Source organism: Lepisosteus platostomus, chromosome 5, assembly GCF_059453375.1.
Source record: "Lepisosteus platostomus isolate fLepPlt1 chromosome 5, fLepPlt1.hap1, whole genome shotgun sequence".
NCBI lineage: Eukaryota > Metazoa > Chordata > Actinopteri > Semionotiformes > Lepisosteidae > Lepisosteus > Lepisosteus platostomus.
Window position 1 is genome coordinate 25,591,532 of NC_142615.1, and position 25,645 is coordinate 25,617,176.

A 25,645-nucleotide genomic window follows, 5' to 3' on the forward strand; every position below is an offset into this window, starting at 1 on the left:
TTTGGTAAATGAAATGAAAACACATACCCTACCAAACCTTGAGTACAGGACATTCAGGGTGATAATACAAAACCATTTATAATTCAACAAATAAAAGCTGTCAACTGGTAATCACAGCTACTCATAAAAAAACTGAAGTGGCAATACACAGTAGGTGACTCTTGAGTGCAAGTTAAATCCATGCAAGAAGGAGGTTTAGTGTTACATTTCCAAATCATATATGCAAATGAGAGATCTGGCCCAGCCAATCTCAAAGGTCCCTTGGTCTGGAATGGAGCTGCCCCCCTCTTCTAGTTATTCACACTGGTGTTAGGTTACATATTAGCACACTTCATCTAATTCAGTTGTTTCAGAAAAAAAAGTAAACAAATAAACTGGATTTATTTGTTGGAGCTTTACCAATCTGTTTTTCCACCAAATAAATTGGCTTTCTGACTTCAGAAAAACCTTCCATTTATTTTTAAGAACTATTTTAATTTCACAAACAAACACAAAGAATCACAAAATAGGAAACTTTAATAAATATACCCAAAACAATATATATGAAACCATCTCTTTAGGTTATGGTGCTCTAATAATGGACAAGGCCAGGCTACCTGCTCCCTTGACTGGAACCTCAATGCCTTTGAACACCCCCGTGTTCCTCAACCTCCTGTTTTTATTCCGTCAGCACCTCTGAACTCAGTTCCATGAAGGACTATAGAATACTGGCTTAGCCAGGTGCGAATGTCCTCCATCTTTGCAAACTCTGAGAACAAAACAACATGCACAGTTGAATATGGATTTTCCCATGGGCCTGAACCATCACTCTTTTTGACTAAAAAAACTCCACACATTGTTCAAAGCGAGGGGAGGTAGCAGTAACAACTTCAAACGTTTTCTCCACATTCTACAGATCTCTAGAAATAGAGGAGGTCAGGCTGCAAAAGTGGGGGAATGGAAAAAATCTCCTCTCCAGAATGTGGAAAAACTTTCCTGGATTGAGTCCTTTTCTCTGCAAGTCACTCCTCCCTGCCTCGTGCAGTGTAGTGATTGTCACATTCTCTTAACACACCGAAGGGTTTCAGTTCGAAAGCAGGAGGAAACAAGCTATCTCTTTTATCAAAATTTTAGCTCTCCCTACAGTGCTTAACGGGGCTCTTTTCTACACTGAGCTGCTTATTTGGAAAACATAAGGGAAGAGAAAAGTTTCCCTTATTGGGAGTTTAACCCAGGCCACCTGGGTGAAAATCCAGAATCCTAACCACTAGACCATACAGGAGCACACAGCCTCACAAACAATGTGTAATTTCTGTCTTTATAGCGCACTTGTTACATAGCTAGCTGGCACTCAGAGTACTGCAAGATCTATTTACTGAGAATTAGTTGAAGTATAACGTCAGGAATATAACCCCAGCTTTCAGGGGGACTGCAACCTTAACACAGAGCCTTAGACCACTCAGAAAAGGTTTGTTGGCTTTTATAAGTAATTACATGTGTGAAATCTATGTCTCTCAGGCCTGTGAGACTACATCACAGAAGTGCAAACTTGGAGGAAGGGCTTAGTAAATAGGGCAACAATTGCGACACGCGCCAAGCCTCTTATGTCCACTGCACATGCAGACTTTGAAAGGGGTCTCAGATTTTATGGGTACTCAATTCTATACAACACTGGCAAGATGGAGTAAAGGAGCAGACCCTTTAAGAGACAAAAACAACACATTGTTACAGCCAATGTTAATTAAAAGGGCAGCACAGCGTTGGAACTACTGTCGCGGATGTTATAAGGCCATGCCGTGCAATGGCCAGGAGAGCAAAATAGGCCCTATGTATAGTGGCAAAACTGGTGTTAGCCTGTTTAGGAGGTCAGATGATGTCAGGTAGAAACTTAAGCCCTCAGGCCGCGGAGGAGATGGCCTGGTGCTAGGCAGGTCTGAAGACATATGAACCCTCAATACTGAATGAGGAGGAAAGGGTGACCCGGAAATATATAGCCCCAGACAAAGACAAACCAGAAGGATAAGCAAAGCACAGGGAAACTAGGACAGGACAGAGTGGGAGCACCCTCTAGCTGTAGAGGGTGTGACAACTATTAGTTTTGAGTGATTGAAATCAATTTTCAATGGTGTTTTTCCTGCTCATAATATTACCAGTGAGAAAGAGGATTGTGAAACCCCCATTGCTTAAAAAGCGAGTGCGTTGGTGGTTATAGTAAGAAGTTTCCATAAAATGAAGCATTATATTTTTGTAATACGTTTAGTGGCTATAAAAAGTATTCACCCCCCTTGGCCTTTTCACATTTTATTGTGTTACGATAAACCATGATGTATTTAACTGAGAATTGTTGCCACTCATCAACACAAAGTGCTCTATAATATCAAAGTGAAAAAATTCCAGACATTTTACTAAGTCATCAAAATAAAAAACACTAACCCTAACACTCAATACCCAGTTTATAAGGTGAAAAATTATGCTTGAAGCACAGCAAAGTTCTAAAACCAGCATTTGAAAAGCATCCAGAAACATAAAATGTCCATTTCTCAAAAGTAAAATCTTTAGCTTTGAAAGATTGTTATCCATGTTTTCATTTTTTATTTTTTTACATAACATGCTTTCGAGAAATAAACTGCCTATTACAATGAAGGCAGCATTAGCAAATGTGCATCTAGCTTTGTTAAATAAAATCAGGACGTTTACCTGTCTCAGATTGATCACTCTTTGCAGGCACACTACGGAAACCCGCGGATGTGAGCTGGGAGAATTGACTCTTACAAAGTGTGTTGACCTAAGAGAAAAGGACTCCTCCTCTCAGTAATACATTTCCACATGTTGAAGAGTCGATTTTCCCCATTGCTTTCCCATATTTTTCGGTGTGGTTATTGATCACCAGTTATCTGCCAAGTCACAGTGAAACTGTTACAGTGAAAAGATTAATAATATTTATTTTATTGGAATACATGTGTAATGTCTCATTCTTACAAGCAATTTTTAAGGAAACACTAGTGTAAATTATAGTGTAAATAGACAGGAGCTATTATAATGTTAAATACTAGTTGTGATAGGTGAAGCTGCATCCAAGTGCTTGGTATGAATAGGTTATCTACGGAGTCTTTGACTTATCTACTCAGATGAGGAGCTAGATCAGTCCTTTTTTTCTCAATTTGAGTCACCATCAAGACGTAACATGGTCAAAGATGAACAGGAAACCTAATTAATGAGAACACCTGTATCACCCAAAATTGAATTCATAACCCTGAGATTAAGAGTTCCATGCTCTACTGACTGAGCCAATCAGGCACTGGTTAAAGTGCCAATCTAGTCCCTGCTGACGTCAATTTGAAAAGGTATACTTGCTGGCTTTTAATCCTGTTTGGACCGGAGTCTAGTGAAGCACATTGTATTCTTCATTGATTACTTAAAGCAGAGCAAAAGTCAGTGTAGCGGCGAAGCTTATTAATAAGAAAGAATTAAGTGTTCTGAGCTTTCCCAAATGGTCCCATCTCTGTTCATCTCTGTGGTGCAGCCACAGAGAAACTATTCATGCAGGCTGAGTAAGGTTTCCTTTGATAAGGGACAGCTCCCAAAGGGGGATGCACTTAGCTAAGCCTGGCTATCATGATCAATGGTCATCCATTGGCACCTATCTGTCTAGGGAGTGCCAGATGGACATCTGGACTGCATTCCTAAGTGTCAGGAGTAAGTGACTCATATCTCACCTTGATCAGCCAATCAGAAACTGGTAGGGCCGAGTAACCCCCGTGGGACTCTGATGCCCATGGAACTTTCAGCCAATCAACGAGCTGAAGTTCCTCCAGGTAAAAACAGGCAACACAGAGGGCCTGAGAAGATTCAGTGGAGAATTCTGTGGACTTTTCTAAAGGGAATTCAAAGGAGAATTCCAGGGCAGGACGGCCCAGGAGCAGAAGGCTCCCAAGGGCAGGACATTCTCGCAGCGCGCCTCCTGACCATCCTGAAACTCAGCCCGGACAACCACGGAACGGCCAGTGTGTCCGAGTGCCAGAACTTTCCTTTGTTCTAAGAGTCTAGAGTGGAGGTTGCCAGAGAGTAAGCAGCAGCAGGCCTTGTGAACAGGTCAGAACTGTGGACAGCTGAATCACTATTCAGAACTAGCTCTTCACCAGGAACGAACCGGTCCTCTTCCTGACTTGCTGGGACCCACAGTAATCTTTTCTCCTGTGCGCAAACTTTGCTAGTTAAAGCCAACACTAACTAGCAGGCCAGTGAGCATCAGCAGCGCACCGTCGCAAGCCGCACAGCACAGCCTGGCACCGAGCCAGAGAGCGCAGATTGGACAGCAACAAGCCTGCAACTGTTTCTTTGTGCCTGCAGGAGATCTGAATCCCCAGAGATTGGATGAGTATTTAACTTCAATGCTTTACAGCTCGAGAATTCAATTGTTATCCCAACCAGTTGATATCAATTTAATTCCTAAGAGTTATGTACTTGTTTTGAGTATCTAATGTAGAAGTTATAACCAAGTTCATTTATGAAACGGTCTTAATGAATGATATACTGAACGTATGTCCTCTTGATGTGTTACACTTCATAACTGACTGAATATATACCTTTTGTATTCTGATAACCCTCTCGATAAGATCTGTTAGGTTAATATGCATATTTTATGTATTAATAAATGTATCCTCGTGTATTAGTACCTGTGTGTGTGCGTTGTTTGAGTTATGTCGCATGGTTGGATTCTAAAGCCATCAAAAGAATCAACTTTGTGATTTACTGCTACAATTAATAAGTGTCTCAGTAAAGCCCAAACCCTACAGAACTGGTGCCTTCAGAGAGCCACTACATTTAATTTTGCTACGGCTATGATTACATATTTGGCGTCCCTGAGCTGGTTTTACTACACAAGCAATGGTCCCCTCTAACTTTTAATGGCCTGTGTGCAAAGAGAAATTTATAATAATAATAATAATAATAATAATAATAATAATAATAATAATAATAATAATAATAATAATAATAAACTGTATTTTATATAACGCCTTAAAAGGTGGCTTCTCAAAGCTCTTTACAGAATGATGAAGAAAGATGTGAAGACGGGGGTTTGAATTTAATCCTTTCTGTAGGGGGTTTAGACTTTTAAGTCACAAGCTGGGGTTTATGGCAGGAAAGGGGGTTAACTGATAAGGATTGCAGATGCAAGCTAGGAACCCCCCTGGGTGTAATCTTAAACTGACCATTTGTCCAGAACATCGTAAACTGGCCAAATACCATGAACCCCCCTCTTAACCATCAGACCGAGTGACGTCAGAAACGGAGAAGAAAACACTATATAACCCAAAAGTTTGTACCAGTATGGTGAACAATACTTTGGTTTTGTTGTTTCTTGCGGGAAACAAGACTTCGGCTTTATTGTTCCTTGCATGCAATAAACTCATCTGTTTTACTTCATCTCGGGAACAAGAACCTTATTTCTTCTGTTACAACAATGACAACAACAATAAATAAAAATACACAAGATAGAACATAATGACAATATATAGAGGAGACCGTGGATGATGGTACTAAGAAAAGCAGAGGGGTGAAGAATGGAGCCAGTTCAGTAAAGGCTTTTCTAAAGAAGAGGGTTTAGAGTCTGGATTTGAAGGGGTTTAGAGAAGGTGACTCTCTGATATCCTTGGGCACAGAGTTCCAGGGCTTGGGGGCATAACAGGAGAAGGCCCTGTCACCCACAGAATGTAGATGGGCTTGGGGAATAGTTAGGAGAGCAGAATTAGAAGAGTGGAGGTTGTGAGGTGGGGAGTAGGGCGATAATAGTTCAGACAGGTACTGAGGTGCCAAGCCATGCAGAGCCTTATAGGTGAGCATGAGCAGGAGAAATTTCATGTTGTGCATTCTTCCCCTCTGTAACAAGAAAGTGTGCACACTAAATTGAATGGGTGTCAAATTTGTAAAACTGAAATTATTTTTTGTTCATAGTCATTCTCAGAGCCGCATAAAGATCTAAAAGACCGGGACAGCGATTCAATGAGCCCAGGCATAGACACTGAGTATCAGGCAAGCAGGAGCGGTGAGGAAGGAGACTGCGAGAGCATAGATATAGATACTTTATTAATCCCGTGAGGGAAATTGCCATGCAACAGCAGCTTAGCACACTCAACAGAGCCCAGTGTAACGAAATGATACAGTAAGACAACAATATGATACATACAATACAGTCAGGGAGAAGTGCAGTAAAAAGTAAAAATGGATTACACAGAGTTGTTCACACTACACAATATACAAAAACAGACTCGAAAGTCCAGTACACCAAAAGTTGTATTGCACATTATAAATATATTGCACAAATCCCAGCATATATTGCACCAAAAAACAGTTGTAAACAGGAAAAAAACAGATGTAAGCAGAGAGTTTTATGTTTAGTCCAGAAACAGATCAATGTTGCCCTTGCCCAGAGACACAGCGGATGAACTTAAACTTCTTGCCATATGTAACCGGTACATGTGCTGGTACAATGGAATTCTTACTGACAGGAAGTCAGTAACAATTGTTTAAAAAAGTGTAAAAACACAAAGTACAGACAGTACATCAAGACAATATACTGTACAGACAGTAGGCAATGTACAAGTAAACAATGCAGACATGTAAACAGTGACTGCAGATGTGCGAAATAAGAAATTATAATAAGGTAGATGGTGTATGTGTGGTCCGAGGTGCATGGCCAAATGTTTTCACCAATCACACTGCTTGTGGGTAGAAGCTATTGAGGAATCTGCTGGTAATGTCTGTATGCTCTTGTATCTCTTGTACAGTCTTATGGCAGAAGGCACGAAGGGTCTTTGCAGACGGGAACGAGAGTGACTGCTCAGTTAATGATTGTTACGTTTGATTAAATGTGTTATAGCAGCCTATACTAGTGTTTATTTAGTGTTGGTTTGGAATGTTGTAGTCGTGTTTTAAGGATTGTTATAGTTCTGGTTCTTGGAAAACTCAGTAATTTAGCTAATCTTAGAGCTACTTACCTGCTTTAGTGCATGTCTTTTTCTATTGATTCTTTTAAATTAAAGGTATTCGAAAAGAAAAGCGATTTGTTTTGTAAAATGTTTATTTTATACAGGAAAGGCATGTGCGTTAAGTTGATCTTTTCGGAATGCACCGTTTGAAAATATAAATTGGGAGTTAGTACGGACAACTCCTGATGGATATTATATTACAAATAAAGTTAAAGAGATATCGTTTAAAATTGTTCATAGGTTTTATCCAGTCAAATTAGTACTATCTAAATTTAAGCATGAGTAGGATGAATTGTGCGTTTTTTGTCGGGCTGAAAGGGAAGTTGTTTTGGACGGACTTGCAGAGTTTTGTTTGTAGGCATTTAAAGGTGTTTTTTTTTAGGTTTAAGGACTTTGATATTGTACTGTGTAAGATAACTTTTTTTTAAAAAGTATTTATTTATAGCAAATTTATTAGTCATTCTGAGTAAATTTCACATTCATAAATCAAAATGGTCCAATAATACTCCCCTTTTAAGTACTTTTCAGATGGAGTTTAAATATTATTTAAATTCTATAAAAATGAAAAAAATGCTTAAGCAAGGAAAACATTTGATATATGTAAAAAATATAATTTACTTCGTTACCTCTGCCAGTTAATTTTTTTTCTGTTCGTGTTTTTTTTTCTCTTGTATCTGTTTCTGCTCCTCTAGTTGTATTTGTAAATTATTTACACATTTAATAAAAATAAAAAAAATGTCGACCGTATACGTTACACTATAATATAACGCAAACATCTATTCTGGACTATTTTTTTCAGATTTTTATTATTCGAATAATATTTTTGTGGTTTATAGCAACGGTCACTAAGGAAGTTCATCTGATAACCCGGAAGTCCTCTCTTTGACCACATTTCGCTTTCTGTGTTCAAGCCCACGTGTTTGCAGCCGCGGCAGCTGCAGGACTTGTCTGTGTCTTCCAGATCGACTCTGGAAAAAAATGGAGAATCTGTTGCTTAATCTGAAAACTGAGGCGCACTCTTTCGTGGAGACTGTGCTTAAATCGATCGTGCATGAAGTTTCGGAAGTTTTCCGAAACCGGACAGATGATTCCGAGAAGTCGATTGAACAAAAACTCCGCCGGATCTCTCAGGTTCTGGCGAGACGGGTCGTGATTAAAATCACGTCTGTCGACAACGGTTTCGGGGTCGAAATCGCGCAAATGAAGCAGGAAAACGAGCTTCACTGTTTCGTGGAGGTTTTGCTCAAATCGTTCGTGTATGAAGTTTCAGAAGTTTTCCGAAACAGGATGTCTGACTCTGAGAACGAGTTTCAAGACAAACTCCGCAGCGTCTCCCAGATCCTGGTGAGTCGGGCCGTGATTAATATCACACAGCGTGTGGAGGACAGTTTCGGGACAGAAATAACGCGAATGAAGGAAAACGAGACCTTTAAAGTGCGACTGCAGCTGTGGGAGAAGGAGTCGGGAGCAGGAAGAGATCAGGGACAGACGGATCATGTTGGACTCATGCCTCCCTGTGAAATCACTGCAGAAACAAATGAAGAAACGGAGCCGTCGGGTAAGTGCGATGACTTATGTAGTAATGTCTGTGTTTAAAAACGGTGTTTTTAACTTCCTCACTGTTGAATCTGTAGTGGAGAGATGCAGAGCGAAGTAGGAAAGGTTTGTGATGTTGCCGAGGGATTCTTTTCTGCGAACTAAACTAGTTGTGGTCTGGTTATATTCTCATTAAGGTTATTGCTGTTCTTTGAATGTGGCCAGAAACTCGGTTTTGTCTAAGTATTATTGAATTTGTCATCAGCTGATACACTTTATTTATGTGAAAACCAATTTAGGAGACTTTGGAGTCTTGGAAATATGTTTGTGGGCAGATTATTTATCGACGTGGCGGTAACTATCTCTTCTGTGCAGTGTTAATGTACCTTATTGTACATTAAAGCAGTGTCCAGTCAGCCAGTGTCTGTATGAACCCCTCTCTCTCTCAGTGCAGTGTTAATGTACTGGAGTGTCTGGTCAGTGTGTCTTTATTAACCCCCCTCTCAGTGCAGTGTTAATGTACTGGAGTGTCCAGTCACTGTGTCTGTATTAACCCCCCTCTCTCTCATTGAGGTGTTAATGTACTGGAGTGTCCAGTCAGTGTGTTAAATACTGGCAATTTAGACAGAACAAATGTTTTCGTGAAATTACATCCCCGACTGTCCTCTGCTGCCCTTTTCAATCTTCTGCTGAGCACAAAAGAGTCTTAAGAAAATGATTACAACTTTGTTCGGTCAGCTTCCCCTCCTAGACCCTGTTAATTGCTGCGATGAGTTATTGCTTTGTGCTCTGTTTTGCCGTCTTCTGAATATAGTCTGAGGAATACCCAGCGAAGAAGTGATGTAGCTGGTGTAGTAAAGCAGGCTTAATTATTATAGAACCACTAATGTCAAGACAGCGCTTGCTTTTCCCCCACAATTGGACACTAAAATATATTTTTTTATGGTTTTAATATGTGCATATTTTATGTAAAACAAAGTTACATAAATTGGACTACCTTCAGTTCAGGAGCAAGTAAAAGGTTTATTCCCTGCCGGAAAGAGAAGAAACAACATTTCAGCTGTTGAAGAAGGTTTTGACGCCTGAAGAAGGCTCCACAGCCGAAATGTTTCTTTTTTTCTCTTTTCAGCACAGGAATAAACCTCTACTTGTTCCTTTGCAGCCTACGCATGCTGACGCAACTCCCCACCTGAACTACTTTAAGTATTCATGCTGTATATATTATTTACATCTGTAGATTATGTGTTACTTTCAGATTCATCCTGTTTGTGTTCTAGGTTTTGATGTACAGATTTGATTTCGTCACCCCATTTTGATAAATATAATATTGGTTTACCTGCAGTATATTTTGTAGATGGAATATTTAATAGTAGATGTATTCAGTAGTACAAAGCTTTGAGGTCCTGCCTAGTTTGTGTTGAAAGAAAGCGAATGAATGAGTTATTTTCCCCAGACTGTGATTTGTGTACCGGGATAGTCGAGTTGAAATGTATTTAGTTACGCAAAAACGGCGGTATCACCACATTTTCCTTTGTTTACTTCGCCCATTTGGAGTTCAGTCTGCTAAAGACGAATGAACACAACGTGTCACTCCCTTTTGGTTCGGGGACATACGCGATGAGATTCAATTTCATCAGCCTGCGAATGGAGAAAGGAAAACAAAAACATATTTAAGAAATTCTGTCCACATGCACTGAAGTCCACACTTCTTACGCTGCGTCATGGAGGTGTGGACCTGGAGGAAGGGCTTAGGGTACAGTTTGGAAATTGGGACGTGGTCTTATAATGTTAGTGAATAGGGAGGACAAGTTACGCCATGAATCAATAAATGTGTGTTGAATGTCTTATAAACCCTCTTCACATTGACACTGGAGCAGGATTTGTGGCTGCTGCGGTTCGGAGCCTCGCATTGTCTTGCAAATGTGCTCATATGTGTGACAATGAACCCTTTCTCAGTCTGTCTGGGGGGTGGGGCTCAATCTCCTGTCTCCCTTCCTCGATTTAACATCTGATTCGTCCTCACTACCACTACGGGCTTAAGAGCTCATGAATTTAAAGTGAATATTTAACAGGCTGTGATATGTATATATAACCAATATAAATGTCAATATAATATACATATTACTGAGAAGTTATCATCAGTGAATGATTTTAAGATTTTAATGATAAATATCTATTGTACGTAGTGACTTTAAAATCTTTGTATATAAAATTTCAGATTAAAACAAAGTTTTTGCGTATTCTTTGCATATTCTTGTGTGTATATATATGGTTCAGCCACAGAACCAGGAGAACATGTCTCCTTCTTCTTATAATATTATTGTGGTTTTGTTTTTGTTACTGAGAGATCTTGGTACATAGTATATATATAAAACCATTTTCCATTGTAATTCAAGGTTGTGGATCGCTGAAAGTCTAACACACAAGAGAGAATGGTGATATACATAGAAACATTGGAATGCAATCCACTCACCTTTACTGGGGGCAGGTCTCTGCTGCTTCCATTCCTCATCAGAGCCACTACAGCCTTTTTCACAGGAACCGAACAATCTATGTTGTAACCACTCAGAACAAGGCACAAGATAAAAAGATGGTTTCCGTTTTTTAGGTAGTGCTGGATGTCTCTGCCTCAGAGGTGGTAGCACTGACAATGGCCCTCTGGGAAACACTATGAGCACCCATTGATATTCTCATACCTCCTATGTGTGCTAGGTGCTTCATAAGGAACCTGTCATCTCGCATTGGCAGAGTGTCATGCTTCAGCACTGATTGTATTAGGTTTTTGAAATCCGCCTCCTCATTGGCTGAACTTGCAGTAATGTTCACACTTTTGAAAAGTGGAACCATTAAGCCTATCCAGAGTGGGAGATAGCAAGCAAGCCTCGTGAGATGAGGAACAATCTCCGGTAGGAAATGCAGGTTATCTCTATCACCACTGTCCACAGCAAGGAACCTGCATTCTTCACAGATTTCTGTTACCCAGTCTTTCAATGCTGTCGGGCATGCATCAGGGGTACAATTTGGCTCTTGGTCCCCAGCTACACCTATTTTTTCTAGAACTTCATCAGAAGGAAAAGCATCGTATCCTTCTGCTATTTTTTTGTTCTAAGTGTGAGGTTTTAAGTGTGATCTTATCTGTTATGCATGTATACATTTATTCTTTGTTACCTTTGCAGTCCTGCAGCACTTGGGTATATTCTTTTGTCAGGTTATGTCTGGCAGCACAGCCTGAATGTTAGTACTGTTAAGCTCCTACCCTCACAGTGCCTGTAGGTGATGAATCCTGGAATGAAGGGCAAATATGTAGAATGAGTACTATGGTGCAACAACATACATTGTTTAAAATACAAAATACAAATCCTGTCCTCACATCGACTTTCGTAACCAAACAATGTGTAAAATGTTTAACAATGTCAGAATAAAAATGAACAATGCAGAGCTTTAATCCAGTACATTTCCTTGGTCTCTTAAGTGTGGTAACAGTGTAACACACCAAATGATGCAATTTTATACCAACTCTGTACTTCCTTAATATACTCTGTTGTGTGAGGGTATAACTTAATAAAGCTCACAAAACTCATTTTATCCTGTTCTATGCTCTGTGAAGGCAGACTTTAATCTATTGTCAAATGGTTAACTCTACTACATTTACTACAATAGTGGAATCACCAGTTTCGTGCCTGCTGCTTCTGGGACATGATACAAACAACGTAAACCGTGCAAACATTCCCAAAGATGCTCAGAACTTCAAAGAGGCAGGTACTTCAATGTGCATTATAAACCCCTCTCCTCCTCTACAGGTAATGGAACAATAGAAAGGCAACAGGTCCTTAATAAGCTATTGCATGCAGTAGGTCTGATATCTACTTTTCATACACAATTAAGAATTAACAATCAAAAATCACAAATATGTACAGATGCAGCCATTCAAAATGCGCGGTAAAAACCCGCGGTACAGTAACCTACCCACAAGCCACCGCGGGGCACCGGAGGGGACCGCAGGGCAAGTGATTGGCTGGCCAAAATGACCGACAGGGGCACTCGTGGTGCATTGGTTGGTAGTGCAAAGATTTAATCATTTAATGTCTTTACTGTGCACATTTTAATCCGCTTAGTTTTGAATATTTATATGGATTTTACCACTAAAGGGAAATTTTAGTAGCTGAGCATAAAAAGAAGAGGAGCATAACTCATCTGAAGGTCATAAACGATATTAATTTAGGAACATAAACATTACTGTATGTATGTAAACTGTACTGTGTATGGCTGGTCTTGGTAGTTTAAAGAAAAAATACACACCAGTCTTCCATTTCTCCCTAAACATTTTAAGCATGAAAGTTTTATGAAATGGTACCCAAATATGCGATTGCTGTATAGAATGAATTTTAATTTTAAAAAAATTATTTAACACGAACATTAAGCTGTTTACATCTTCCGCCTGAGAACAGTCACCAGTTGCTACCCAACGCAGAATGGTGATTGGCTGACACCATCTGACACCCCTCTGATTGGAGAAAAAAGACGTGCTGGTTTGCTATACATACTGTACCAGGAAGAGGATTTCTTTCTATTCAAAACGTGTATTTTAAAAGTTTAAGAAGTAAAAACCTTACAGCATACACAGATTTCTAAACTGATCAGGATCGTTATCTTTGTCTTATGCATAATAATGTTCACCGCTCTGTCCAGCAAATTAATAATAAACTTTATTTTATATAGCTTTTTAAACGAATAAGTAATTAGATTGCTCATAAACCTAATCACTTGCTTTTTCTTTTTATTTAGGCTCAGATTTCAACTATAGATCGTATTATTAATAACCATAATAACAACCAACCAACAAAAACAACCATATAAACATAATACCAACCAAAAACATAGATAACAACCACAATACAAAATCAAATAATCTAACCATTTTACTCTCGCAAAGTCCTCCAATTATCATAATCCCGCCCCTTATGCAAAACCAAACCTTCCTCCCATCTCAGTTTATCCTGTTTATCATAAACAAAATCCACCTCAATTTTCAACATAAAGCATTACACAAAATCAATACCTCAACACTCCATACTCAACAACGATAATTCACAAACAGCCAGAACATGTAACTACACATTCCCAAACAGACCTAATTTCCATAGCCCCGCCCCTTATGCAAAACCAACATCCCTCCCCTGTTCTCTCTCTCCCCTGGCAGTTGTAATTGTTTTTATTTCCAAATAAATTTTAGCAAAGTCATGTATTTTAAAAATCTCAACTTTCTTGGAAAAATGTCTTTTATGTAAACCATGTTTGCTATTAATTCATTCAGGGCTAAAATATGTCCATTGTCTTCTAATGAAAGAAGGGTTCCTTTCGCCGTAGTCGGGAGCCTAGCATTTAACTAGTAAGTACAGTATTTACTGGGTTTTTGAGGGGGGGGGGTGTCTTTTGCTGGAAATCTTGCCTCCTACTTTGAAAATACCCGTGAAGAGGCATTTCATGATGTACTTTTCACTGATGAAACAACAGTGGCTCTGGAACAGTTTTCAACCAAGACGTTTTATAAAAAGGGGAGATATGTACACGTTACTGAAGCTAAAAGTTTAGCTTTTGTCACTAATGTAAACACTAAATAAAGACATATAGAAATCCCTACGTTACAGACTGTATATGGCTGGTATTGGTAGTTTAAAGAAAAAATACACACCAGTATTCCACTTTCTCCCTAAACATTTTAAGCATCAGAGTCTTACATGTGGTTATTTCGAAAACGTTTGTACGTGCTCCTTCTTACCATGTACTGTTTACTGTTACTGACCATATTAAGTTTAAGTGCCTGTGGGCACTTTTCCTGTCCGTGGGGGGTGGACCGTCTTTCATTAGAAGGTTAGTCTGTTCTACTCTGAGAATGTAGAGGGGATGGAAAGTGCCCGCGGTCATTTAATTAGTATTAAAATCTTAGTTATCTTTCTAGTTCACAGGTTTGCATTTATAATTTAATTTTGAAAGCCACTGAGACATCAGGTACTACTGTTGTATTTATGAAAAAGAAACAAAACAAAAAACATACTAACAACTGTGCCATCCTACTCCTTAGTTAATACATTTTATTATTCATAAACAGTTAACATTGTTAGCAAAATATTTTGAATTATATTTAACCCTATTTTTTCTTTAGTTTTGTATTTAACTTATTATATGATAGTCAGACTTAATGTATATTTGAACAATGAAAATATATTTTTACAAGATTTTACATTAAGCACTTAAAATTAATATGGTTAATAATAGTAAACTGTAACATGCTGTAACAAGATCGGTTAAACTGCGAAGAAAATGCTTTCAGAGAAAATGTTTCAGGTGTGAAGAACATAGATCTCCAATGCAATTTCAACCAAACCTGTTCCCACACACCCTGCCCCCACTACCATTAGAATATACACAAACATTTTAGCGTTTCATTCTGAGCAGAAGACCCTCACACCTGAAGAGTGCTGGCTGTGACGAATTAAACCGGTTTTACAGGTTTCAATCACAGACAATGTGACATGGGACTCAGTAAAGTAACACACAGCGCCACTGGATTTGATAATACTGTACCTAACCAAAATCCGCAATATGGAAACAGAACCTGTGTAATTGTTGATAGATGATGTACTCGTAACATTTTTTCAAGACGAACTACAACATTTAAAAAATGACTTGTATGTACTTGATATCTCTAATCAATCCACGGGTTCCAGCACAAAACGAAACTAAAATGCATACCGTTTCGCGCTTCTTATTAGTTGCTCAAAAGTAATTTGACCGTATGAAATGCATAATATAAACCTAGAAACATATAGGTGAGCAGTACTTAAGCACTGTAGTATCGGTGTTAAGACATACCTCTCAAATACTGTAAATCAAGTTAAAAATATCTCAAGACCAATTCTGGTCGTAATGAAACCATGTTTCGTGTATGTTTTCTTTTTCATCTTGAAATAACTCATTTCTAAATACCTTTTTCACTGTTAACATCTTGTAGCAACTTTGCGACAAAATATACACACTGACAGTTCATCCTGCTACCAACATTAAATAAAACAAATCTTAAGATTTCTATATTTATGTCTTTATTTAGTGGTTTCATTCGAAGCTTACAATGTTTAGGGAGAAATGGAATACTGGTGTGTATTTTGTTCTTTAAAGTACCGAGACCAGCCATATACTGTATGTTTATGTTAAGATTTCCCTTCAGTGGTAAAATTAGATATGAATATTCAATACTTAAACGGGCACAGTTAAGACATTAAATATACATATACATATTGTATACAGTACAGTTTGCATACGGTAATGTGTTTGTTACGCGATTAAAAAATAAATAAATAAAAAAAACTGAAAGGTCCAGCACCAGCTGGATTTGAACACACAACCTGCCAGTTGGTAGTCACGCACCTAGACCAGTAGGCTACAAGACAGCTCGCATAAGCAGGCAGGCGAAACAGCCCTACACAGCCCTGCCGCGGTACACGGATATAATCATACCGTTATTAATTTCTTTAGATACGCGATTCCATATTATATTCCCTTTTAATCAAATTCTAAAAGTATGCTTGTTGACTCCGGTATCACGTTAGTTAAAGACTTCGAAGCTTACAATGTTTAGGGAGAAATGGAATACTGTGTGTATTTTTTTCTTTTCATGATAGGTGTCGCATTTTAAATCATTTTCGTAGTTAGAAATTATGAAACGCCCTGTTAAAAGCAAGGAAGTTTTTATGCCCGTTGAAGTAAAACAAAATGCCTGACAAAGTATGGCTTGGACAGATTCCAAGTGCTTGTACAAATGTGCTAAAGAAAGTATACTTTGAGTATACAGCTTGTCCAAAGTCATCCATTATTAATACTATTAGTAATATCTTCAGTAAAGGCTTTGATGCATAAATATTTCTGATAAAGGTAGGTTGTGTACTTTTGTCCAACTGAGCAATCTTGCTTTCATAAAATATACCAACATTTGAATGACTGATGATTAACATGCTGTAATACACAGTTCAAAATTAAAGGCTCAAATGCTGTACATGAGAGGTTAAGCTCCCCCTGGCGGTTTTACAAGGCGACGCCAGATAGTTAGTCACGTGACACACGTGAACCGCGTGATACCCCGGTGGGCGTGTCGCGGTATGCCGCGAAATACCTCACCCATTTTGAATGGCTGCATCTGTAGTGCAGTACGTGGAATATGACCGCTCAAGGTTTAAAAAAAATCAAGCAATTGATGAGTAGTTTAAATCCCCAGAAAGAAATAAGGATGAATGCAAAACACTGTTTATTGCTTAGAACTGAAATCTTAAACAACAAATCGTGGCGAGCTTTACACTTCTCTTTTGTTAGCTCCATGATGTCACCCTTTAATCTTAGTGTTCATGTGATGGCCGAATCCCTAGCTAGACCCATGGCCCAGGTATTATGGGAAATGTTTAATGCAAAGTATAGAGAAGTCCGATTAACACTCAAAAAAGTAACAAAAAATGAATTTCACCAAACCTGGCTTAAACTTCTTCCCAATTTTTACGTGATTATAATAATATCCTTTCAGTTACATAGTGCTTCTCTGGAAACCCCAGTGAAAGCGCTCTACAGGTAATGGGGACTTCCCTCCACGGCGTAAATGAAAATAATTTTTACATTGTTATGGATTACAGTTTAAGTGCACATCAAAAAGTCTCTGTATATGTAGATAGAAATTGATAGATTAATATTTTTAAGACCTGCCTACTCACGTTAACTGCAATACCAAGGCCCATCACCACTTCTTTCGTTTATGATATGTTTTTAAAGCATTGCATTCACCACTTAATCATTTCTGCTTTCACATCAGCAATTTCTAACATGTCAGAGATTTTTGGGGGTTCAGTTCTCCTTGTAACACTTACAGAAACAAAACATTATAATTTAAATTCAGAAGTGTGACAAATCCTTTCAGGTTTCACTTGCATGTGTAGAAATATCATGATAACGGCAAATGCAGCTTACTAATTTTTGTAGTATTTCCCGCTATATAAAAAGTTTCTCAAATATCTTTACTTTAAAATAAATTCATGGGAACGTCAACGTAGCATCATAATTACAGTATAGCATTTCAAGTTTGTAAAGTAACTTACGATTTGGAAGAAGAGGTCTTCGCCAGAGATGCAGATAATAAATCAAACATCAACTGCAAAGGCTGGGGTCAGCTGATCAAGAGATCACAATTGAAAGATCTGGTGGTCGTGAACTTGCGGTTTTATATGGTGCCGACGGCACAGAGTGACGTCACGGCCAGAAAAAGAAGGCGCTTTATTAAAATGTAAAACATCCACCCCCACCCGACCAGACAGAGTCGGAAAACAAATTGCATTCATTGTTTTCATCACATCCAGTAATTTAAGTACTGAGTGTGTTGGTACCTGTAAACGTCCTTGTAGTCATATCTGTGTATTCAGAGGTCAAGTTGTGCCCTCATGCTGTATTCTACACTGACTGACCAGAAACACATATAAAAGAACTGTGAGCTAATCGGTTCATGTTTGCGCATAAGAACCCCTGTAAATACAAACACGTGGATAATGCCAGTTTTTCAGAGAACCTAGATATATGTTCACTTCTGTTCTGTGAAAATAAAAATATTTTCCAATATTGCCACGGTGTTCATGTATGAGATGGTAAGACTCTTGTTTCTCGGATGTGTTATGAACTTGTGTAAACTTTGTACGTAGTGCCCCTTAAAAATAAAAGTCCTGAAGTCCTGGTTCCTTTTCACTTTGGCTTTGCATAAAAAAGAGCAACAATGGTTCAGAAAGTTGCAAATTCAAGTCTTTTTAAATACGTGGCTCGACAGACAGGTTGAATCTTCACACGTCCCTTGATGCCTGTTTATTTAAGAAGGAGACAATGCGAAACTGATTACTTCTTCAGATTTTTAAAAAAGGTCACCGCTATGAGGTATTAAGACTTGTTTGTTAAAGCCTCTTTGTAAGAATATACAATTTTGCTAATGTTCGCTTTTTAAGTCTACACCCGCAACTCTTCTAATTGGGGTATGATATTGGAGACAAATGTAATTTTCTTGTTCACACAAACGCATAGAAGATAATGATATTAAATGCAAAATCCACCACCGCCCCCCGTACCTGGGCAAACAGAGGAACAAAGTTGTAGAATTGTTACTCTCGCGCTGGTAACAGAGTGCTTGAACTCGGCAGACGGGGTTACTTGAGGTCCAAGTCACCGTGCATGGTCATGTGATCATCAGAAAAACAAGGCGCTATGTCACGGGAATGAAAGCAGCACAAACGCTATTTTTAACAACACAAACCGACACAAACATAGTACTAACAAATGAGGTAAGTTTCATTGTTTGTGCTGTCTGTAGGGGGGCAACTTTACAGAGCTAATTAACCCCCCTCTCAGTACAGTGTTAATGTACTGTAGTGTCCAGTCAGTGTGTCTGTATTAACCCCTCTCTCTCTCTCTCTCAGTGCAGTGTTAATGTACTGTAGTGTCCAGTCAGTGTGTCTGTATTAACCCCTCTCTCTCAGTGCAGTGTTAATGTACTGCAGTGTCCAGTCGGTGTGTCTGTATTAACCCCTCTCTCTCTTTCAGTGCAGTGTTAATGTACTGGAGTGTCCAGTCAGTGTGTCTGTATTTACCTCTCTCTCTCAGTGCAGTGTTAATGTACTGGAGTGTCCAGTCAGTGTGTCTGCATGAACCCCTCTCTTTCTCAGTGCAGTGTTAATGTAAATGTAATGTATTATTATTATTTCTGTAGTCTTACTTTTTACATGGTAGTTAGGTTTCTGACAAAGCTTGTATATCTAAAATCACATAATATTAGAAACCCCCTTAAACCCTCGTATTCCTCTATGCTTAAACAACCCAAATTGATTGCGAGTATACTAGACGTGTGTTTGTGTAGCTTAAAGCTTACAGCTTTAGCTTGAAGCATTTTTTTAGATCACATGGCTTCAGCTATCATTACTATGCTAATGATACTCATATATACATACATACCAAACCTTATGCTGATGTGGCTGTCTCTATTCTAATTGCATCTCTGACATAAGAACTTGGATGACTCAAAATGTCCTTCATGTTAACTGTGACAAGACTGAAACCATGCTTATTGGCACCACCCATCAACTTTATAAAACCCGTAAGAAACCCTATCTGTAGATGGTCTTGTACTTCAGCTTCAGTCTAAACTGAAAAACTTGGGGATGATATTTGACGTTCAACCCACATGCATAGAATGTTGTCAAAACATTTTAATTCACTTCAGAAATATTCCTCGACTACGCCCTATGTTATCACTAACTGTGGCTGAAAAGTGTTGTCTAATCTTGAATCGACTACTGTAACACTCTACTCTCTGGGGTTTCTAAATCACCATTGAAGAAACTCCAGTATGTCCACAATTCGGCAGCCAGAATCCTAACCAGGTCTAGTGCAAGTGTTCACATTACTCTTATCCTGGAGTCCTTGCACTGGCTTCCTGTCAAGTTTCCTGTCGACTTAACAATCCTCCTGCTCACTTATAAGGCTCTCCATGGCTCGGTACCTGTCTGAGTTATCACCCTACTCCCCACCTCACAACCTTCGCTCTTCTAATTCTGGTCTCCTTACTGTCCCCCAAGCCCGTCTACATTGTATGGGTGACATGGCCTTCACCTGTTATCCCCCCAAGCTCTGGAACTCTCTCCCTAAGGATATCGGAGAGTCACCTTCTATAAACTCCTTCAAATCCAGACTCAAAACCTTCTTCTTCAGAAGAGCCTTTATTTAACTGTTCTTTACCCCTCTGCTCCTACTGTAGTTAGTACCACCATCTACTGTCTCCTCTAACTGTGTATTCTCATCGTGCTTATATTGTGTATTTTTTGTTGTTGTCATTCTATAAAACGCTTTGAGAAGCCACCTTTAAAGGTGCTATATAAAATAGTTTTTTTTTATTATTATTATTATAAAGGTCTTGTTTTCTTGTCCTGTGTTTACAGGCTCAGAGGCCAGTACTCTCTCTGAAGCTGGGGAAAGGGCTCCTCTTGAACAGCAGCACAGTGAGGAGGAGTGGGGCTCCAGTCTGATGCAGGAGACAGTGCTCACTGCCGCACAAGAGAAAGAGAAACTCAGGGAGCAGCACACCGAGAGCAGACAGAGTGTCAAGGATCTGGACTCTGTGCCCACGATGAAGACAGACCCTGAGAGTGAGACTCCTGGGCTCTTAGTATGTGATGATTTTACAGAGATGAATAATCTGGACTCGAAAAATATTACACAAGGTTGTAATGAACTGGGCTGTGTCTCTGTACAAGAGCACAGTGAAGAACTGGATGTCTTTAATCTTACAGAGCAGGACATGGAGCCCCAGTTGATTGACTGTGCAGAGCAGCAGACTGATGTACCTGGTGAAGAGAACAGTGTTGAGATACAGCACCGAGAGGAGAGTCAGTACAGGGAGGAGCAACAGCAGCTCCTACAGGGCTTGATAATTAGGCCTTGTTCTGTTCAAGTGGAGAGACTGTCATTGCACAGTCTCAAACAATCATATGATCCCTTAGCATCTGATGACTTTACACACGGGTTTAATAATCTGGTTACTGAAAAAATCGTTGAAAGTTTTAATGAACTGGAGAGTGTGTCTGTTCTTGGGCAAAGAGAGGAACAACTGAATGAACTGCATGGTTTAAGTCTCAGAGAGCTGGAGATGGAGTCCCAGATGATTCACACTGCTGAGCAGCACACTGAGGGATGTAATGAAGAAAACAAATCTCACTTTCATCACACAGAGCAAGACCATTCCATGGAGCATTTGCAGAATAAGAGACCCCAGCACGATCAGAGGATGAGGAAGAATCACTCAAGGCCTTGCTCAGATGGAGTGGACAAACTGCCATTATGGCACAGGGAGGAGCAGCGTTTCTGTCAGTCTAGCATTTCAAAACCCTATCAGCACCTTCACACAGGAGAGAGACCGTTCAGCTGCAGTCAGTGTGGGAAGAGTTTTAGTCAATCACGCATCTTAAAACGACATCACCGCATTCACACAGGAGAGAGACCATTCAGCTGCAGTCAGTGTGGGAAGAGTTTTAGTGTGAAAAGCCACTTACAATTACACCAGCGCATTCACACAGGAGAGAGACCTTTTAGCTGCAGTCAGTGTGGGAAGAGTTTTAGTAAGTCAAGTCACTTAACAAGGCATCAGCGCATTCACACAGGAGAGAGACCTTTCAGCTGTAGTCAGTGTGGAAAGAGTTTTAGTCAATCACACATCTTAAAACGACATCACCGCATTCACACAGGAGAGAGACCATTCAGCTGCAGTCAGTGTGGGACGAGTTTTAGTCGGTCAGATGACTTAAAAACCCACCAGCACATTCACACAGGAGAGAGACCTTTCAGCTGCAGTCAGTGTGGGAAGAGTTTTAGTCGGTCAGGTGACTTAAAAACCCACCAGCACATTCACACAGGAGAGAGACCGCTCAGCTGCAGTCAGTGTGGGAAGAGTTTTAGTAAGTCAAGTCACTTAAAAACCCACCTGCGCATTCACACAGGAGAGAGACCGTTCAGCTGCAGTCAGTGTGGGAAGAGCTTTAGTCGGAAAAACCACTTACAATCACACCAGTTGATTCACACAGGAGAGAGACCATTCAGCTGCAGTCTGTGTGGGAAGAGTTTTAGTCACTCTTTTAACTTAATATCCCACCAGCGCAATCACACAGGAGAGAGACCGTTCATCTGCAGTCAGTGTGGGAAGAGTTTTAGTCAGTCAAGTATCTTAATATCCCACCAGCGCATTCACACAGGAGAGAGACCATTCAGCTGCAGTCAGTGTGGGAAGAGTTTTAGTCAGTCAAGTAGCTTAATAACCCACCAGCGCATTCACACAGGAGAGAGACCGTTCAGCTGCAGTCAGTGTCGGAAGAGTTTTAGTCGGTCAAGTGACTTAAAAATCCACCAGCGCATTCACACAGGAGAGAGACCACTGTAGCGGCAAGGTTTATTAAAATACAGGAATTAAGTTTGCTGCTCCCTTGTCAGTCTCTCTCCCTCATCTCCAGTGGTGCTTGATACAGAGAGGTCATTCCATTTGGTTCACATTTAAGGTGTTTTTGTAGCTGATAGAGTGTCCTGATAAGGAACAACTCCCAAAGCTGAGACACATCAGCCACCCTAATGAATGATCATCTCTGGTGCCTCACTGTCTGGGAGATTCCAAGGGAGAGTCTCATCCCAAGTGGTTTACAACCCCAAGGTCAGAGTTCATGGCTACTCATCCTCACATGGGGCACCAATAAATGTAGGCAACCATTGAGTGACCGTAGTTCTCCAGGTAAAACTCCAGGTCCTCCTGGACATCCACAGACTCAGCTCAGACAATCACGTAACGGCCAGTGTGTCCCAGTGCCAGGACTTTTCCTTGTTCTAAGAGTTGAGAATGGAGGTTGCCAGCGTGTAACCAAAGGATCCACCTGAGGTTAGCCCAGCAGCAAGCCTCGTGAACCCACCGCGAACGCTCACCTGATCAACGAGTGAACTACGGTCGGAACTGTGGACAGCTGTATATCAGTATTCAGAACTCGCGCTACATCGGGAACGAAACGGTCTTCTTCCTGTCTAAAGATTGTGACTTTTCTGTGTGCCAACACTAACTAGCCAGTCTTCAGAGAGCATCAGCAGCGCACCGCAGCAGAAATCTCTCCCTCCTTCTCCTTCTCTCAGGTCGAACCAGCACTGCCTTGCACCGGGCCACAGAGCGCCGATTGGACACGGCAACAGCCTGCCACTGCTTCTTTGTGTCTGCGGGAGATCTGAATCCTACCTCTAACCATATATGTATAATAGTCCTCTAAAGTTAACCGGAACTCCAACCATATATGTATAATAGTCCTCTAAGTTTATCCGTATACTAGAACTCCAACCATTTATGTATAATGAACATCTAATCACAGACGTATAACGATAGACGTATATTAGAATTGTAGTACTGTAATCCTTATATTTTAAAAGACTATTTTGCAGTTTTACACCTTGCACATTCAGTGGTTAACACATAGGTATCTATAAGCTCAATTCTGTGGATATGCTAACTTGATCAAAGTAAAAATGTAATGTAAAAACATTTTAAAAATCAACAAGCAATACCTTGACAAGACTGTGAACACACTTTCTCTGACATCACTGCCGCCTACTCTCCGAAGTTGGTTTATCTGGAAATAATATTATGTTAGAAATAATGTTAGAAGCTACTAGATCTTCATTAATTAACTAATGAGACATACCCATTTACACATTCAATGGAACAAACACATTTTCACATATTAACTGCTTTTTTGCAGTATTTTCTCAGTCTATAAATAAAAAGTGACCATTTTTCAAAGTAAAAAAAAATTGTAGTAACTTTTTAGAACATGAAAACACTTTATTTTGCAATTAAAGGATAAGCAAGATTATACATTAAAAACAGTAAGATCCACCAGGATTGCGAGCAGCTCAAACTCGGTCTCCCGGACAGTTGGCTGGAGAAGCTCTGTTCACAAGATGGGGCAGCAGGCCCGGCTTGGCTGGAGCTGTGGGTGAGACGTGCCCAGATCCGAGCTGGCATGGATCTGGGCACATCGGAGGCTGCCTTTCCTGCCCCAGAGATGCGAACAGCTGGACTTCTTCATCCGTCACAACTGTGTTTTCCCCAAGATGGTGCTGCAGTGCTTCCATCCTGGGGAGGACTTCTTCTGCCTGGTGTGCGTGCAGTGGACGGAGGGGCTGCTGCACCTCTTTGTCAGTTGTGATGGATTGAAGGATTTGAGGGTGTACTTGACAGACCTGCTGGATGGCCTGTTTCGCTCTGTTCGAGGAGCTGTTCTTGACGGGGTACCCTGGAAAGAGCTGTTCCTCTTTGGATACCGCGGGTCTGAGGAGGGGGTTAATGCCATTTTAGCGAACCTCCTCCTCAGCCTAGCGAGGGCAGTTGTCTGGGAGAGGGGGAACCTGGTGATGTACAATAGCCTGAAGCCAGACCTTGTCAGGCTGTACATCGCCAGGGTGAAGGACTGCTTCTCTCTCAGCCTGGCCTACTGCAGGGCTGAGAGGCGGATGGACGACTTTTGCAGGATCTTCTTAAAAAATAACATCTTTGTGGAACTGTGAGAGGAAGATCTGTACTTCAGGCTCTGAGGTGGGGGTGTCTCCTAATAGAGAAAGATAAGATCAGAATATATTTTATGTTTGTGGTTTAGGGTTGTTTTATTTATTTTGTTTTCTTGTGCCTTAATTAGCTTATTTTTTTCTTGAACTATGTTTTATATACAGATTGGATTGGTGTTGTAATTGTCAATTTCTTATTTTCTTTTTGTTTTTAAACCATTTAAATACTTTATTGCATTATTGATAAATGAAAAATAAAAAAGGCGTTGCGTTTAGGTTGCAGTTTCCCCTGGCGACATTTGTTCAAATCTCACTTCCGACAAAGAGCCTCTCTCGTTAGAATAGAAACGACAGAACTTCTAAGTAGAAAACATTTTCACATCTCACATTTCGTGAGTTTAATGTTAAGTGTCTTAGTGGTTGCCTCGGTGAATGATGGCTCTTCTCCCTTGCAGGGTGACGTTAAACTTCTTCAGAGGAGTCTCCCATGTACAGCTTTTCTTCATCAAGAGCCGAAGCAACAGAGACAGACTTCAAACTCAAATGAATTACTCCTTGAGTGTTTATGACAGTCTTTAAAAAGATGAGAGCAGGCGAAACCGTCTTTGGAAATGAGCAAATTTAGTTCGTACAGTGCTGAGTACCCCCGTTTGTTGCGCGAGAGACCGGGGTACGTTTCTGTGACAGGGCGCTGGTTTAATTTTTTTAATTGTTTGAATCAAATCTGAATGGCCAAGTGGTTAAGGTGTTGGACTTTAAATCCAATGGACAAATGTTAATGTTTAAACCCCCCTCCAGGTAGACTCTTATAAATATTCTGAAGTGATAGAATAGTTTGAAGATTTACACTCTATTTAAATGTCAATTTATTAAATTTCAGTTCTCCCCGGGATAACTGAACTCTCACAATCGCATACTGAAGGCTTTACATGCAGTAGCTATGTTGCAGTTTCTAATAAAGATGGAATTAAACTGTTTGTTTTGTGTCTCCC

General features: G+C 40.0%; 1 protein-coding gene across 1 annotated transcript; it reads left to right on the top strand.

Moving 5' to 3' along the window:
• The first annotated feature begins 7,843 nt into the window (after positions 1–7,843).
• On the top strand, positions 7,844–25,630 carry LOC148665453 (uncharacterized). Its single transcript, XM_088631599.1, has 2 exons — positions 7,844–8,526; positions 20,510–25,630. Exons 1-2 carry the CDS (start codon positions 7,947–7,949, stop codon positions 22,498–22,500), a joined length of 2,571 nt encoding a protein of 856 aa, XP_088487725.1. The 5' UTR covers positions 7,844–7,946; the 3' UTR covers positions 22,501–25,630.
• Positions 25,631–25,645: the final 15 nt, after the last annotated feature.

Coding starts and splice junctions, on each gene's coding strand:
- LOC148665453 (XM_088631599.1), top strand. CDS start 7,947: ATGGAGAATCTGTTGCTTAATCTGAAAACTGAGGCGCACTCTTTCGTG. Junction 8,527..20,509: donor TGAAGAAACGGAGCCGTCGG/GTAAGTGCGATG, acceptor CTGTGTTTACAG/GCTCAGAGGCCAGTACTCTC.